The following is a 16,169-nucleotide window of genomic DNA, read 5'->3' on the forward strand; positions in this document are numbered from 1 at the left end:
TCAAAGTTGGGTTGTTTTAACAGTGTCTTAATTTTTCCCACAGCTATCTGCATCATATTGGTGCATTTACTGATCCGATACAGATTACATTTCTTGCCAGAGAGCGTTGCTGTGGTCTCATTAGGTAAGTGCTTAATGGCGATCTTGTACTTAAAGCAGTAATGGTACCATTTTTTGAGTGCTTCCCAAGTGCTCCCAAGCACACGAGGTGTGAGGTGTGGTGTACTTACCGAGCTCATTTCATCTTCTCTGCCAGCTGCCATGAGGGTGTTATGATCCCGTTTTAGAGATGAATACACTGGGGGCTCAGAGTGGTGATGACCTCCTAAGAGTCACATGGAAGCCCCACTATATGCTCAAGAGCCCTTTCTACTTCTGGAACCACCCTCAGGGCACATCCAAGACTTTCTTCAGATTATTACATTGTGATTATTTCTAGTTTCCAGTGGCCTGCTGCTGATATCTGTGTCTTATCACCACTGCTTTATAAGTTAATTTTATATATACAGTTCTGCACGACAGGCTTCCTAGTTGGCACAGTGGTAAAGAATCTGCCTGTCAATGCACCAGACGCAGGAGACACGGGTTCAACCCCTGGGTCGGGAAGATCCCCTGGAGTAGGAAATGGCAACCCACTCTAGTATTCTTGCCTGGGAAGTTCCATGGACAGAGGAGCCTGGTGGGTTACAGGCCATGGGGTCACAAAGAGGTGGACACGACTGAGCAACTGAATACACATGCACGCACAGTTGTATGTGCTTTATAAGTTTTCTTTGCCTTGTAGATCTGGTTTAGTATATTTAGAAATTCTTTCCTAATACAGCATTGGTTTAGGTTAGGTTTGGAAATAAACATTCACACTGATCACTCTAAGACCTACTGCTAGGCTGTGCTGTCACTCCACTGAGGTGAGTAATTGACACTTAATTCATAGAATCACAGAATTTTACAGCCAGAAGAGATTCTCACTTTAAGGTTTAACGTTAGTCAGATCTAAAGTCGTCAGAGGGCATTCCCTTCTACCTCACTTATATTTCCCTCTTTTGTTTCCTGTGGCAATTTATTGAAAGGTAATTAGCTTCAATTTAGAGTGTATGAATCAGTGTAATAACAGTTGAACTCACATATAAGTTCATTGAAGTGTTTAAGAAGGAAGACACAGCGGCCTCACACTTAAGGAAGTTTTAAAGTCAAGATGTGGGTGGGGAGGCTTACACCATAGTAAATAGGGTTTCACTAAGGTTAGCTAAAGGTTAGTAGTCAGCTTACTACATTGTCGTTACTTTCACTGATTTCCACTTGCCTCCTGATATTTAATATTGTCTTATCACCTTTAGTGCTTTATAAGTTAATTTTCCTTGCCTTAAATCTGGTTTAGAATCCACCTGCAGTGCGGGAGACCTGGGTTCAGTCCCTGGGTTGTGAAGATCCCCTGGAGGAGGGCATGGTAACCCACTCCAGTATTCTTGCCTGGAGAATCCCCATGGACAGGAGCCTGGCGGGCTACAGCCCACGGGTTTGCAAAGAGTTGGACACGACTGAGTGACTAAGTGTAGCACCGCATAGGTTAACTTTAGAAATGAATGATCAAGGACCCCCTGATGGTCCAGTGGTTAAGATTTGCCTTCCAGTGCAAGGGATGTGTTTGTTCCCTCCTCAGGGAGCTAAGGAGCCCACATGCCTTGAGGCCAAAAAACCAAAACAAAATAGAAGCAGTATTGTAACAAATTCAATAAAGACTTTAAAAATGGTCCACATCAAAAATATCTTTAAATAAATAAATGAATGATCAGACTCTGTCCATTCTTCCCCCACCAGCACTCCTACAACTCTGATTCAGCCCTTGCTTTATCTTCCTGGACTTCATGGTACCTTCAGTGCCAGGTTCTGGGCTGTGAGCTTTCACAGTGTCATCTCCTTTAAGCCCCATAGCCCCAGATGATGTCATATTTTAAGGAAGAAGTACCACTAGAAAGTTTTGATCTTCAGTAAAGAGTTAGAAATCAGTTTTACTCAGAGTTCCTGTTCTCTATTGAATAGGCTCTTGATATGCACCTCCTGGCAGATTCTAACAAACTTAGCTAAAAAGAGCCTTAGAGCTCTAAGAAGAGGAAGATTATTCATTGACATTCCTTTCCTGATACTGGGCACATTGAAAATAACCTGTTTAGCTAATACCTGTTATTCTTGGGCATCCAGTAAAGACTTAAAAAAACCACTCAAGGAAGTTACAGTTTTGTGGTCAGTTTACATAGTTTCTTAAGAATAAGAACTATAGTTGCTATGTATTTAGGTTTGGTGCACATGGAAATTAAAGCGGTGGTTCTTATAATTTGGTTTGGAATGTCAGGTTCCTCACTGTCTTTTGAATGTTTCAGTAATGGTAGGTCATTGAACACCAGTGCTTGTATGAGGACTTACAGAAGGTATTGTTAGGTGCCTACCCAAAGCCATTTCCCCCTTCCATGAAAACAGAATCCTCTTTTTGAAGCTAGTGTCTTGCCACAGTGCATTTAAGGAAGGTAGGCCCCTCCAGGTCAAGATTGGGCTTTGCCATCATGAAAATTGCATTATCTTTTACCAGTGATTGTCTGAGAGGGGTGGAGGCAGTGGACAGTGTGAGACCAAGTTCTGGCCAAGGAGATCAAAGGGAAATAGGCCAGGGTGATGAGTTTTGGAAAACTTTTTTCTCTCTGGTAAAAAGAAATTTCTCCTTCCTTTGATACTGTTGTATGAAGATATGATGTCTGGAGCACTGGCAGCCATCTTGCAATCATCATGGCTCAAAGACAAAGCCAGAATGCTAGGGCTTGCCAAGAGGACGGATGGAAACTCAGATTCTCGACTGCACTGTTGTTCTGTTGAGCTGATAGCCCTGAAACCACCTGTCTCAGAGCTGCCGTTATATGAGATAATAAACATCTATTGTTTAAGCCATTGTTAGTCAGGTCTTCTTTTACTTGCAGAGGAAAACATCTTAACTGATACAGGACTCTTTCCATTCTGTGGACAAAATCAGTTCAAAAAGGTTCAAAGAGAACAGATTGGTGGGGTAGTGTGGTTGCACACCCGTTGGCTCAGGGCATGAGAAAGCCACAGGCAGCGCCAGCCTCAGCCTTAACCGGATCAAGTCTCCTGGGCTCCCTCTTCTCCATTTCTCAACAGTGCTTCCCTTTGTTTTGGCTTCACTGTCAGGCTCTCTCCCCGCGGTAAGCCTCTCCAGCTTCAGGCTTACTCTCCTTGCATTGGCAGTCACAGTGGGAGAGGTGGCCTCCTCTCCTCCCAGGTTGCACCAGGAGTTGTAGGATGAACTCAACCAGGTGGCAACCCAGAACCGGGCATGTGGTGGAGGGATGGTGGGGGTCAGCCAAGGCTGTCCGGCCACAGAGTTTTATTTCTTCACTGATGTTATACAAATAAATGTAGCCGGAAGAGCCAGGTCTTAGGAAGGGGGGCTGATGGAAAGTCCACCTTACTTTTAGTACTGATTTTCTAACTCAGGTGATTGGAATGCTAAGAGCACTTCTAGGGACCATGCCGGGGTCCAGAAAATAGTTTTTGTTATATAAGAGGGCATTTGGTTAGAATTTAGAAATGCTGAGAAAGCTTTCAAAATAGTCCTATAATTCATAAAGCTATGTAGATGAGAGGAAAATTTTTTTCTCGTATTGGAGCAAAGTGTAACAAAATACTGAGATACCCAATATTTCAAGAAGTTCCAATTTTTGTGCCACAAAAGCTGCCAGAGAAAATGGGGTTTTTATTCCCTCAGGGATCAGTTTTCCTAGCCTGCTGCTTCAACCAGAAGTTACTTTTTAGTCCATAGTCATTTAGAGATATTGCTGACCTTTTGTGTTAAGCATTCAGAGTTCCTAAGGAACTGTTGGTATGGACAAGGACTGCCAGAGAAAATGGGGTCTTCATTCCCTCAGGGATCAGTTTTCCTAGCCTGCTTCTTCTAACCAGAAGTTACTGTTTAGTCATTTAGAGACATTGCTGACCTTTTGTGTTAAGCATTCAGAGTCCCTAAGAAACCGATGGTGTGGACAAGGACTGTCTGGGAGCGTCTCTGGTGGTCCAGTGCTCCGACTCCGAGTTCCCAATGCAAGGGGCCTGGATTCAGTCCCTGGTCAGGGCGCTAGATCCCACATGCCACAGCTAGAGTTTGCATGCTGCAACTAGACCTGGTGCAGGTAAGTAAATAAATTTTTAAAATATTAAAGAAGAAAAGAAAAAGAAAAGGACTATCTATATTCTAAATAGCGCTTTTCTACTCTTCTATTTTATTATATTTTCAAGTGAATCTTGAGACTTTTTCATTCTTTATAAAAACTGCATATATCTGCATAAAGTTCTAAAGATATTTCCTTGACCCTTGTTCACAGCTTTCAGATGCTTTCTATACTTAGGGAATTCTGTAGTGTGGGCCTTTTTAAGTAAATTTTTTGGGCACATTTAAATAGCTATACCAAAAAAGAAAAATCCTTTTTATTTTTTTGACAACCAGCTCTTCTTATCATGCCTCTTTTTCTCCAAACTATGCTTGGAAGTACACATATCCATCAGATAACTTGACTTGGTTTGAGTTGATACCATTTTTTGTGTTCTTTACTTTTTCCTGTTCTTTCTAGGTATTAGTAAAGTTCATATATTTATTTTTATTGGCCATGTAGTACTGATTCACTGTTTATATATTTGGGACTGAAATTTATAAAGAATGAAAATAAATAATTATCCTGTCCACTGTCCTGATATATATAGCAGAAACAGGAGTAGATTTTTTTTCTTAGTCATACTTTACTGTAGAGTGAGGAAAGGCCAGAATGGGGTTAAGAGTGGAAATTTGACTACGCGTGCCAGGGTTTAGCCTGAATACTACTGGCAGACAAATCAAGTTTTAACTTGTAACTGGATTTGATTGACTCACTGAGTAAATAGAAATACACAAATGTGCTTCCTTGTCACAGTCTTCTTAATTTTGTGCTTTTAGTTATGTTAACTCCTTGTTTTGACTGAAAGATTGTAATTTTCTAAGAGTAGGGCTCTTTTTGTCTAGGAAGTTTTCAGTGGAAGTTGAAAAAAAATCAGTCAGTTCCTGAGCTGTTGACCCCGAGTAATTCTGAGAATAGCATATACAGTGATTGTATTTCTAATTTTACTTAAGTTGTAAAAAAATTTTTTGTTTTTTTAAAGAAAACTTAAAGCAAGAATCCCGACTGTAAGTGTTAATAACTTTAGTGAGAGTTTGACGGTGATGCAGCTTGAACTGTCCCGTGAGTAAACTCTCCCTTGAACCTTAGGTTCTTTGATTTTTATTATAGAAAGAACAGGCATTCATTTGTTGGCATTAAAGTAGCTGTCTTAGAGGTAGAGGCCAAATTTTGTTGTCAAATTGACAAAATGATCGCATTAGACTCTCAAGATTTTCCAGGCTGCTGCATTCCAAGCAGAATGCTAGCACAGACTCTGAGCCTTTGTGTTTCTGGAAACGTGGATCAGAGGTGACAGTTTATTCTTGGAACGTCTTGTTGCTGTTTCACTGCCATTAGCGCAGTGTAATACTTGTCCTTTTGCCTGGACTCTTGCTCTGACCCTCCTAGTTTTCTGACCATCTTCTCTTGGCTCAGCATTTTTTCCATCTTAAAGTTACATTTTACACTTAAATCTTTCAGATATGACAGAACAGTGAAGTAGTCTCAACTTTAGAAGAGAAAGGTTGCTAAAGGACTGCATTCTGAAATTTGCTTTTCTGGGCTGACTTCTAGACATTTCCTCTTTCATCACATACATGCTCTCAGTGGGTTAGAAAGAAAGAGCATTCCACTGAAGAAGAAGGCTGCCTTTAAATATATGTGTGTACAGGGCTTCCCTGGTGGCTCAGTGGTAAGGAATCCACCTGCCCGTGCAGGAGACATGGGTTCCATCCCTGGTCTGGGACGAGCCCCCAGAGGCAGCTACGCCCGTGTGCCCCAGCTTCTGAGCCTGTGCCCCAGAGCCCGGGAGCCCTCGAGCCAGAGCAACGGGAGAGGCTGCCGCAGCCCGAAGCCTGCGCACCACAACTAGAGTAGCCCCCGCTTGTTACAACTGGAGAAAGCAAACCTAGGCGGAGCAACAAAGACCCAGCACAGCCAAAAACAAAACTATATAAACAGCACTTCCCCAGAAAGCAGAGACGGCCCTGAGGACCCGATTCTCCTCTTCCTGGCAAGTCTTCTGTCTTTCAGAATACTATCTTTGGAGTGTCTGTCTTTCAGAATACTATCTTTGGAGTGTCTATGTTAGTATAGGTGGCAGCATCAAGGACAAGAATTTAAAAATTAGCCTTATTATAAGATAAGTGATTCTATGATTATAGCTGACAAAATGTGCTAACGGTATTTTTAAAAAATCATTTGTGATTAAAAACATATTGCCTCAGTAATTGTATTCCTTTCCACCCATTTGTGTGGTGGCCAGACCTGTCTCATGGCGATCAGCCTCAGTCATGCCTGCCAGGGTGGGAGGGTTTCCAGGCCGGCTGGTCTGTTGGCACAAAGAGCCCAAAGTGATGGGGCAGCTTCTGCTGTTAACTCTTACTGTGTGAGCCCTGTTGGCCACGTCCCCTTCTGGGAAACAGGTCCTTTCAACACACTGAGCCTGAAGTTTCAGGCTAAGGGAAGTAGACTCCTCCAAGTAGGAATCCCACTCGTGAGTCCCTGAGAGTGGTGCTGGGTGCTCCCGTTAGGTGCTGTACCCACGCTTGCCTGTCGGGTGTGTCACCCCCCGCAGTGGTTTAAGAAGAACATTGCATCGTAGAGGAGTGCCCGTTCCTCACCCATGTCATCTCCAAGCTGCTGCCTCAGTTTCGTCTTAAGAGGCCACTTACCACACTCTAGCTGGTAGCTTCTGGATAGGACTGTGTGATGTGCTTTGTCACAACCCACTTCTGCACCTCCTTTGTCATAGAGCAAGTATCTTGGTTTGACGTGTGGCTTTGCAGTATGTGCCTTGTGGACCCACACAAGTCTGATCTTTAATGTCCTCTTAGAATGGATGGTTCCTGGGCCCGTCTGGCCTCATAACTCGGGAGATGTGGCAGTCCAGCTTATGAAGGACAGTTCTGGCTGCCTGGACGCTTGATGCCCCATACTCAGGGGCTCTGTCTCTGCCACAGCCCGAGAGCTTGCCAGGAGCTGTTGGGGTTCTTTCCCCTTGGGGGTTTTCCGAGGGGTGTATGGTTCTCTTCTGCATGTGGCATGACTTTGCTCCAGAACCCCAGGGATCTATGCTGAGAGGCCCTCCCCTGGGGGCTTCCTGGCCCCCGTTCTAGCAGATAGTTCTGGTTCCTTGGAGTCAGCCAAATGGTATGGTGGAAGCAGCAGAACTGCTTGAGCTGCAGCCGGTGGTTCTTCTGGTCCTCACTCAAAACCGGCAGCCTCTTAAACAGCAGTGAATGGGTGGAAGTAGTTTTCTCAAGTGTGGGGTGTATTGCCTTCAAAACTTGGGGGAGGCCTCCCAAACACTGTGCTTCTTCATTGGAGTAGAAGTTACTGACCTAGTCCTGTCCTTGGAGGCAGTGTCTTGGCGTGCTCCAGACCACCTGACCCCCGAGCACTTCCCACATGGGCAGGCCCCCAAACTCTCCGTCCTCTGAAGCCCTTGTGTCTTACCAAGACATCTCGTTGCCACATTGTGCCTATCAGATTAGCATGAGGTTAGCAGTGGACCGGTGTGTTGTCCTGAACACCTGAATGGTCTGTGTCCATGGGGTGTATTATGACAGGCAGCAGGAGTTAACCTAAGTAGCCTGGGAACTCTGCATTCCAGCAGGGTGGTGGGACCTCTTCTGGAAGGTTCTGGAAGGTCCACGGGAGCCTGCAGGTTAAAGGTGCTTGTGTGCATCTCCAGGCTCCCCATCCCACCCGTCTGAGTCCCACTTCTCCCTTATCGGAGCCCTGCTACGAGAAGGTGTGGGAGGTTTGTCTTCCTGAGTTCACCTTTCTCTGAAGGTCTGCCACTCTTGTGGCTCAGACTTGCCTAGTCTTCTGCTCTGGAGACTGTCCGACTGCAGGAGATGAGGGTCGATTTGAGTGCTGCCCAGGAGGCCCTCTGACTCTCACCCTTTGCTTGAGTTTTGTGATTGTTTCAGCCTTTTGTGTTCTCTTTTCAGAGCATCAGTGGCACGCAGCAACAACCACAATTCCTCTGTTCTTTTTATGTTTGTTTTTTGGCTGCTCTGAAGTGTGTGGGATCTCAGATCCCTGTCCAGAGATGAAACCTGTGCCTCTTGCATTGAACATGTGGAGTCTTAACCACTGGACCACCAGGGAAGTCCCACTCCTTTTCTTACAGTTATTATTTCAGCCATAACCTATTTAACACCAGAGATGTTACATGAGCCCCTGCCTCCTCCAGCAGTCATGACCCAGTCCACCACAATGAGAGTCTCAGCAATGGCCCTGCTACGCTCGGTGAGGGACGAGCAGTGTTTTACTAAACTCCAGTGTTGGGGTCCTTTGCTGGGCAGCTGTGGAGGGGTCCAACTCCAGAACCCCGTCCTTCGAGTGTGCTTCCCGCGACCTCTCCTCTCCTAGAACTGGTGGTCCCAGGTGGCTTCCTAAACGCAGAACCTGAGACAGGGCTTGGGGACAGGTCATGTATTGCGGGGTGCTCTTTAGGAGTAAGTCTGTAAGGAGGGAGTCAGCCAGGATGGGAGGGAGCGCGCCAGACGGTGGGTGTGGCCGCAGGGTAGCCCTTGCCTGGCCTGGCACAGGGCTCTGATAAGCCGCCCAGCTGCCTCTGTCTCCCCGTCAAGCAAAGGGGCAGGACTTCTGTGCCCCATCAGGTGGTCAGTGGCTGTGAGCGGGCGTGGGGCGGGCACAGGTTCCAGGGCACCTGTCTGGAGACGGGGACGGCTGCGAGCCCTTAGCAGCCACACAGCGGGGCCCCGTGCCGGGGACTGGGCCAGCCCCGCGGGTTTACCAGCTGGTAAGCTCCTCATGACATGTAAGACGCCTGGCCTTCTGACCCAGCACCCCTTCTCAGGGGTTTGCCTGTGGGTACCCTTTACACATGTGAAATGACGTGATTGCTCAGATGGGAAGGACAGTGAGCGCAAAGCCCAGAAGACACCTGCGCGTCCTCGCCGAGGGCAGACCCCGGGATGGCACGGTGGAATACCCTGCAGCCGCTGAGGAAACAAAGCGCGGGGAAGCGCTCTGTGTGTTGATATGGAATAGTTTCTAAGAGGTAGTGGTAAGTTAAAAAAGCTGATACTGTGCTACCATTTAACTTAAAATTTATGTTATATGTGCATGCCTGGGCACATGTATGATTTGATTTGATTTTTAAATTTTGCTTGTTTTTGGCTGTGCTGGATCTCCGTTGCTGCACCGGCTTTTCTCTCGTTGTGTCGAGCGGGGGCGCTGTTCTCTCGTTGCGGCACTCGGGCTTCTCACTACAGCGGCCTCTTGTTTCGAACGCGGGCTCCAGGGCACGCGGGCCTCAGTAGTCGCGGCACGTGGGCCGGTCGTTGCCTCTCCAGACGCAGAGCACAGACTCAGGCTCAGTTGCTCCGTGCACGTGGGGTCTTCCCGGATCAGGGATCGAACCCGTGCCTCCTGCATTGGCAGGTGGATTTTTTTATTTTTATTTTTTTTTTTTACCGCTGAGCAACTAGGGAAGCCCCCTGCATGTATATGATTTTAAATGTACCAACACTGTTAGCAGAAATGTATAGTATAACCAAGAAACTGGTAACATTGGTGGCCTCCAAGAAGGAGAAAAGAAAACAGGGTGGGACGGAAACTTAAGTTTTCACTGAAGACTCGTTTGGAGCTTTCAAATTTTAAAACAATTCTAGACCTGCTCTTTACAAGCTGGGTGATGCCGGTCCTTGGCCTTTGGTTTCCTTTCCTGTAAAATGCTGGTGACATTATGTCACAGGACTGGTGATGTTAAACAGGGCGAGGCATAGAAATCAGTATAATGCCTACGTGTGAAGTAGTCAGTAACTATTAACTGCTGTTATTAATATTATTATCATTTATATTATTACGGTCTATTACCTTGTAGGATAATGGTGAGAAAGAGCTTAAGTAATAAGCATTGTATACTGTAGGACAGTGCCTAATACTGCAATATATGTGTGTTTCTTTTTAACACAATGCAAATAATAAATACATGTGTGCGTGCATATATATATATATACATATACATTTCTACTTTTTTAAGGGAACTAGGATCATGTTCTACATCCTGTTTTGTAACCTGATTGTTACACTTAATATATTTTAAGCATTTTCTGATAATGCTTATACTCAAGAACACTGGTGGTTTACAGTGATAATGGTAGACCAGCAGTGCACCCTGGGAGAGAGAGGGAGGGATGCTAATCCGTAGCAGCAGGGCAGGTGGGCTGCCGTGGCGCAGTCTACGCGTGTCTCAGCCTCGAGAGGTGGTAGAATGCACCCGGGAGCCTGCAGTCCATTGTCACTTGCTGGCCCGGAGCTGTCAGAGAGCTGGGTAAACTCTCTGAGCCTTCCTACCTGAAGCATTCTCTTGAGGATTAAGAATAACTTAAAGTGGAGACTTCTATGGTGGTCTAGTGGCTAAGACTCCACACTCACTGTGCGGGGGCCTGGGTTTGATCCCTGGCCAGGGAACTAGACCCTGCATGCCACAGCCAAGATCGAAGGTCCCACGTGCTGCAACTGAGGCCTGGCGCAGCCAAACAATTTTTTTTTTTTTTAAAGAATAAAGCAGCAAATCCTGGGAGAAGGGGCTCAACAAATAATTATGACTTGCTCCTAATCCTTTGAATTAATCCAGTGGTATCCATAATCAGGTGTATATATGAAGAGTCATTGGGGCAAAAGGAGATATTAGAACTTACATTTCTATTTAATTTGAATCTGTTTCATAGTCTCTGTTTTTGGTGTTATTTATTTATTTTTGGCTGCACTGTACAGCTTGTGAGATCTTAGTTCCCCGACCAGGGACTGAACCTGGGCCCTCGGCAGTGAGAGCGCAGACTCCTAACCACTGGACTGCCACGGAATTCCTTGTGTTATTTTAAAATACAGTGATGAAGTAGCACTTTTTTAGTAATAATAAAATAAAAATTTGTAACTTGGAGGTACATGCTCAATTTCTTTTTACTGATAGGGATGTACAAAATTGCAGCTAGGGTGTTATTTCTAGGGTGTCTGGTTGTGTGGTATAAATTAATTTCTTCTGTATACTAGATTGATTTGACCTAACTTTGAACCTCAATCTCAAAAGGTAAAGGAGGAGTTGGCCAATTTGATGCTGCACCCTAGTTAAGTCCTAGGACACTTCAAAAGGATTACTCATGTCATAGTATTAGTAGTAATAATAACATTATACTGTATTTTACAAAGCTTCCAGTGCCTCATAAATAGTAATACAGAAACAAGCTTAGGCAACAGAATAATCACTGACTCTCAGATATGATTGCTTCATGTGTAATTACAAAAGCTTTTATTGTAAGTATTAAAGTTTGGTATACATTTACAAGGGAAAAAGAAAGTTGAGGTTTTAATAACAGCAACAACAAAAAAAGCACTAGCTTTGAAAATGAAATCTGAAATCATGGAAAAAGGATCAGTTTCCTTCGTAATCAGGAACGATTACTGAGTGCAGGATGTGCTGTAAATGCAAACTGACCCCTTAAAAGTACAGTTTCTTGCCCATCATATTGGCAGAAGAGGCTGATGATTTTCCAGGGTTGGTGACGATGCATTTCCAGGGGTGTAAATCGGCATAAGCACTTTGGAGGACAGTTTGGCAACAGTTTCAGGGATAAAAATGCTCATGCCATTCATGGTCTCTGGTTCTGCCCTAGGGAAATAAATCCTCAAAGAGAGGCATGTACATGCATGCTCACTGCAGCTGTTAATGGTAAACAGCTGGAGATAGCCATCGTGGGAGGAATGTTAAAAAAGTAGTGACTTTCAAAAACTACAGGGGGAGGTACGGGATAAATTAGAAGGTTGGGATTAACACACACTTAAATACAATGACTGGCCAACAAGGACCTGCCATATAGCCTAGGAAACTATACTCAGTATTTTGTGATAACCTGTAAGGGAAAAGAATCTGAAAAACAATATATATGTGTATAACTGAATCACATGCTATACACCTGAAAACAACATGATGTTGTATATCAACTCTACTTCCATAAAAATTAAAAATAATTAAAGTAGAATTTACATACCATAAATTTTAAAGTGTACAGTTCAGTGCTTTTAGGTATACCCATAGAGTTGTGCAACCTCACTTCTATCTCCCTTAATTCCAGAACATTTTTATCCCCTCAAAAAGATACTCTTTGGGGTTTCCCTGGTGGCTCGGTGGTGAAGAATCTGCCTGCCAGTGCAGGAGACACAGATTCGATCCCTGATCTGAAAAGGTGCCATGTGCCCCAGAGCAGCTAAGCCCATGCACCACAACTATTGAGCCTGTGCTCTGGAGCTCAGGAGACACAACAGCTGAGCCCCTGCTCCACAGTAAGAGAAGCCACTGCGATGAGAAGCCCGTGCACCGTGACTAGAGAAAAAGCCCACACAGCAACGAAGACCCAACACAGCCAAAAATAAATACATTTATTTAAAAAAAAAAACGCTCCCTACACATTAGCAGTCACTCCTCATTTTCCCCTTCCCTTGTCCCCTGGCAACCGCTAACCTACCTCCTATCTCTAGATTTGTCTGTTCTAGACATTTCGTATGCATTGGAACCGTGGGAATTATAGTTATTAGAATCTGGCTTTTGGGGGGTGGGGATGGGGTAACCATTTTATGAGATATAATTCACATACCATACAAGTTACTCATCTTAAATGTAACCTGTATTTAAACGTAACCTTTAAAGCCTGTAAAAGTTCAGGGCTTTAGCATAATATATTCACAGAGTTGTGCAACCATTACAGCAATTTTAGAACATTTCTTCATCCCCCAAAGAAATCCCATACCCTTTAGCTGTCATCCCTAATACTGTCCAGGAAAACATTTCTGTCTCTATAGATTTGCCTGTTCTGAATATTTCATATAAATGGATCATAAAAGATGTCTTTTGTGTCTGGCTTCTTTTACTTAGCATGTTTTCAAGATTCACCCACATTGCAGCATTTATCAGTAGTTTATTCCTCCCTACTGCCAGATAACCTTCCATTGTGTGGATATACCACATCTTGTGTATCAACTCATCAGTTGGTGGACATGTGGGTTGTTTCCCCCTTTGGGCTAATGCTGTTATGAACATCCAAGTTTCCTGTTCTCTTGGGTGGAATTGCTGGGTCATATGGTAACTTTCACTATTTGAGGAATTGCCAAACTTTTCTATAGCAATTGTGCCATTTTTACATGCCCACCATCGATATATCAATATTAAGTGTTCCAGTTTCTCTACATCCTAGCCAACACTTGTTATTTTTCCATTTTTAAAAAAATAATAGTCATCCCAATCAGTATGAACTGATGTCTCATTGTGGTTTTCATTTGCATCTCCCTAATGACTAACAATGTGAAGCGTCTTTCCTTGTGCTTATTGGCCGTTTGTGGACCTTCTTTGGAGAAGTGTCTGTTCAGCCTCTGGCATGTTTATGCTACACTGTAGAGCTATTAAAAAGGAATGAGGCAGATCTGTGTGTAGTAACCCCTGATCTTAACGCTTAGCGAAGTAGCAAATAATAGAAAGATACAGCACCTTTTATATAAAGGCTCACAGCTGCACCTTGTATGTACATATACAGACAAGCTCTAGAACTGTGTGGTTAATATAAATATGTAAGAGGGTGGAGAAAGGGTCTGCTGAAATAGTCCCCAGACTTATCAAGACGATTGGCTACCTTAGAATGGGAGACAGAGAGCTACAGTGCGTGGGATTTCATCAAGAGACTTTTTTCTTGTTTATAACATGTTACAAAGGATTCATAAACTGTTTGGTTAATTTAAAAAAATAGTATGAAAACTCCTTAAAATATATACACAATTTAAAAAGATGAGAGAAAAAGGAAGCAACTGGGGAACTTTGAGAAAGGTTAGAATAAGTGCTTTCACACCACGTAGCAAGTGAGTGTCTGGTTGGAAGTGGAAGTGTTAGCTGCTCAGTTGTTTCCAACTCTTTGTGACCCCGTGGACTGTAGCCGCCAGGCTCCTCTGTCCAGTATTCTCCAGGCAAGAATACTGGAGTGGGTTGCCATTCCCTCCTCCAGGGGATCTTCCTGACCCAGGGCCTGAACCCAGGTCTCTGCATTTCAGGCAGATTCTTTCCCGTCTGAGCCACCAGGGAAGCCCATAGGAATGTATGATTACTGTTCTGAAAATATCATTGATCATTATTCCCTTTATAGCCCAAATCTATCAGATTTTATCTGACTCCACTTGATCAAAAGCTTTATTGTTGTTTTATTAATATGTAACAATGTACAAATAGTACAGAGATTTATAAAGTTAAAATGAACTTATTTCCTCTCTTCACCTCAGACCCCTCCTTCCCCATGACAGTTAGCATTTGTGCAGCTTCTTCTCCTAATAAAATTCTGTGTTCTCGTATTTTCTCCTCACCCCCACCCAGTAAGGTACGTTTCTTCAGCTTTCTGTTGTTGATGGAGAAAAGCTTCTTCCTCTGGGGGAAAAAAAAGTCTTTTTTATTTATTTTTTGGCCACAAGGCATGTGGGATCTTAGTTCTCTGCCCAGGGATCCACCTTGCACCCCCTGCATTGGAAGCTCGGAGTCCTAACCACTGGACCACCGGGGAAGACTTTATCTTTACGTGTCTGTGACGGTGGTCTTCAGCCTTGCTTTGTATCCCCTGTACTAGAGGTGGTGGTTTTGCAGGTCCCAAGTTCTGCTCAGATGTCTTCATTTTATAAAAATTTCCCCTGCTGATTCTGAAGCGCCCACAGGGTCAAGAATCATTTATCTAGTGAGGAATCTCAGAGCAGTCATAAATTGTACCTGTGATGTTTCTTCGAGGATTATTTTTGGTAGGTTCCTTATGAGAGAGCAATGAGCCTGTCAGTTTTGTGGAAACATGCCTGAACTTAGATGGTCTGTTTTGTTCCGGGAATTTCACAGAACCTTTCCTTTAGGTTATTTTCAGCATCAGGACTTTATCTCTAACTAAACACTCTACGTGGCGCTGCCATCTGAGCCTGAGAATGTGATCTTTAATTCCTTTGTGAAGATGGTAGGAATGAGCAGTAACAGGGCAAATTTAGCTTTCTGCCATTTTACATTGAAAATGAGTGGGTAAAGCAAAAATGGGCAGTGTTAAGTCTTCCATGCCAGGCAAGGTAGCCTCTGGTCTTGTTTTGTGAAACTTTTTTTGCCCCTCTCCACCCCCTCCTCCCCACCCCCAGATTTTTGTAGACTTCGTTATAGGAGGTTTGCCTGAGATGCAGGTGGGAAACTCATATGATTTGTAAAACTCCATGCTAATTTCCATTCTTATGTTTTCAGATGCAAAACTTGCAGAAATTCATAAAAGCCACTCAGAGACGTAATAGTAGTCAATTTCTTTAGAAAAATAAACTCAAGGAATCTTTCTTATGTTTTAAATTTTTTGTTAATCTGTACATTTTCTCTTCTAGGTATTCTCATGGGAGCAGTTATAAAAATTATAGAGTTTAAAAAACTGGCAAATTGGAAGGTAGGTTTACCCAACTATTCTTTTTTTAACATAAGTACAATTTTGATTGGTTCTTAGTTTTAGTGACAGTGATGGTTATGGTGGCCTTCTTATCATTACTTGACTGTCTGTGAAGTTTATATTGTCCCATTGATTTTTTAACATTTTAGTAGATTAGGGTTGATATCTTTTCATCTGAGTTTTCTGAAAAAGCATAAATCTCCTAGTTTCGAGTTAAGAAGCATTCAATGCCATGTTTTGGTATTTGTGTGCATTTTTACAATCTTAGATTACCTTGCTGTATGCTAGTCTCTCCGTCATGTCTGACTCTTTGTGACCCCATGGACTGTAGCCCGCAAGGCTCCTCTGTCCATGGAATTCTCCAGGCAAGAATACTGGAATGGGTTACCATTCCCTTCTCCAGAGGATCTTCCCAACCCAGGGGTCAAACCCAGGTCTCCTGCATGGCAGGCAGATTCTTTACCGTCTCAGCCACCAGCGAAGCCCTTGCTGTATACAGTCCTCTGCTGCT

General features: G+C 43.8%; 1 protein-coding gene across 2 annotated transcripts in view; it reads left to right on the plus strand.

Annotated features, from left to right (window-relative positions):
- SLC9A8 (solute carrier family 9 member A8) overlaps positions 1 to 16,169 on the plus strand; it is a 73,731-nt gene that overhangs the window by 8,199 nt on the left and 49,363 nt on the right. For both annotated transcript variants that reach the window (XM_065922158.1, XM_065922157.1), the window contains exons 3-4: positions 44 to 124; positions 15,600 to 15,658. In XM_065922158.1, coding sequence (XP_065778230.1) covers positions 44 to 124; positions 15,600 to 15,658 — 140 coding nt within the window. The remainder of the gene's footprint in view (positions 1 to 43; positions 125 to 15,599; positions 15,659 to 16,169) is intronic.

This window comes from Muntiacus reevesi, chromosome 2 (genome assembly GCF_963930625.1).
Source record: "Muntiacus reevesi chromosome 2, mMunRee1.1, whole genome shotgun sequence".
Classification (NCBI taxonomy): Eukaryota; Metazoa; Chordata; class Mammalia; order Artiodactyla; family Cervidae; genus Muntiacus; species Muntiacus reevesi.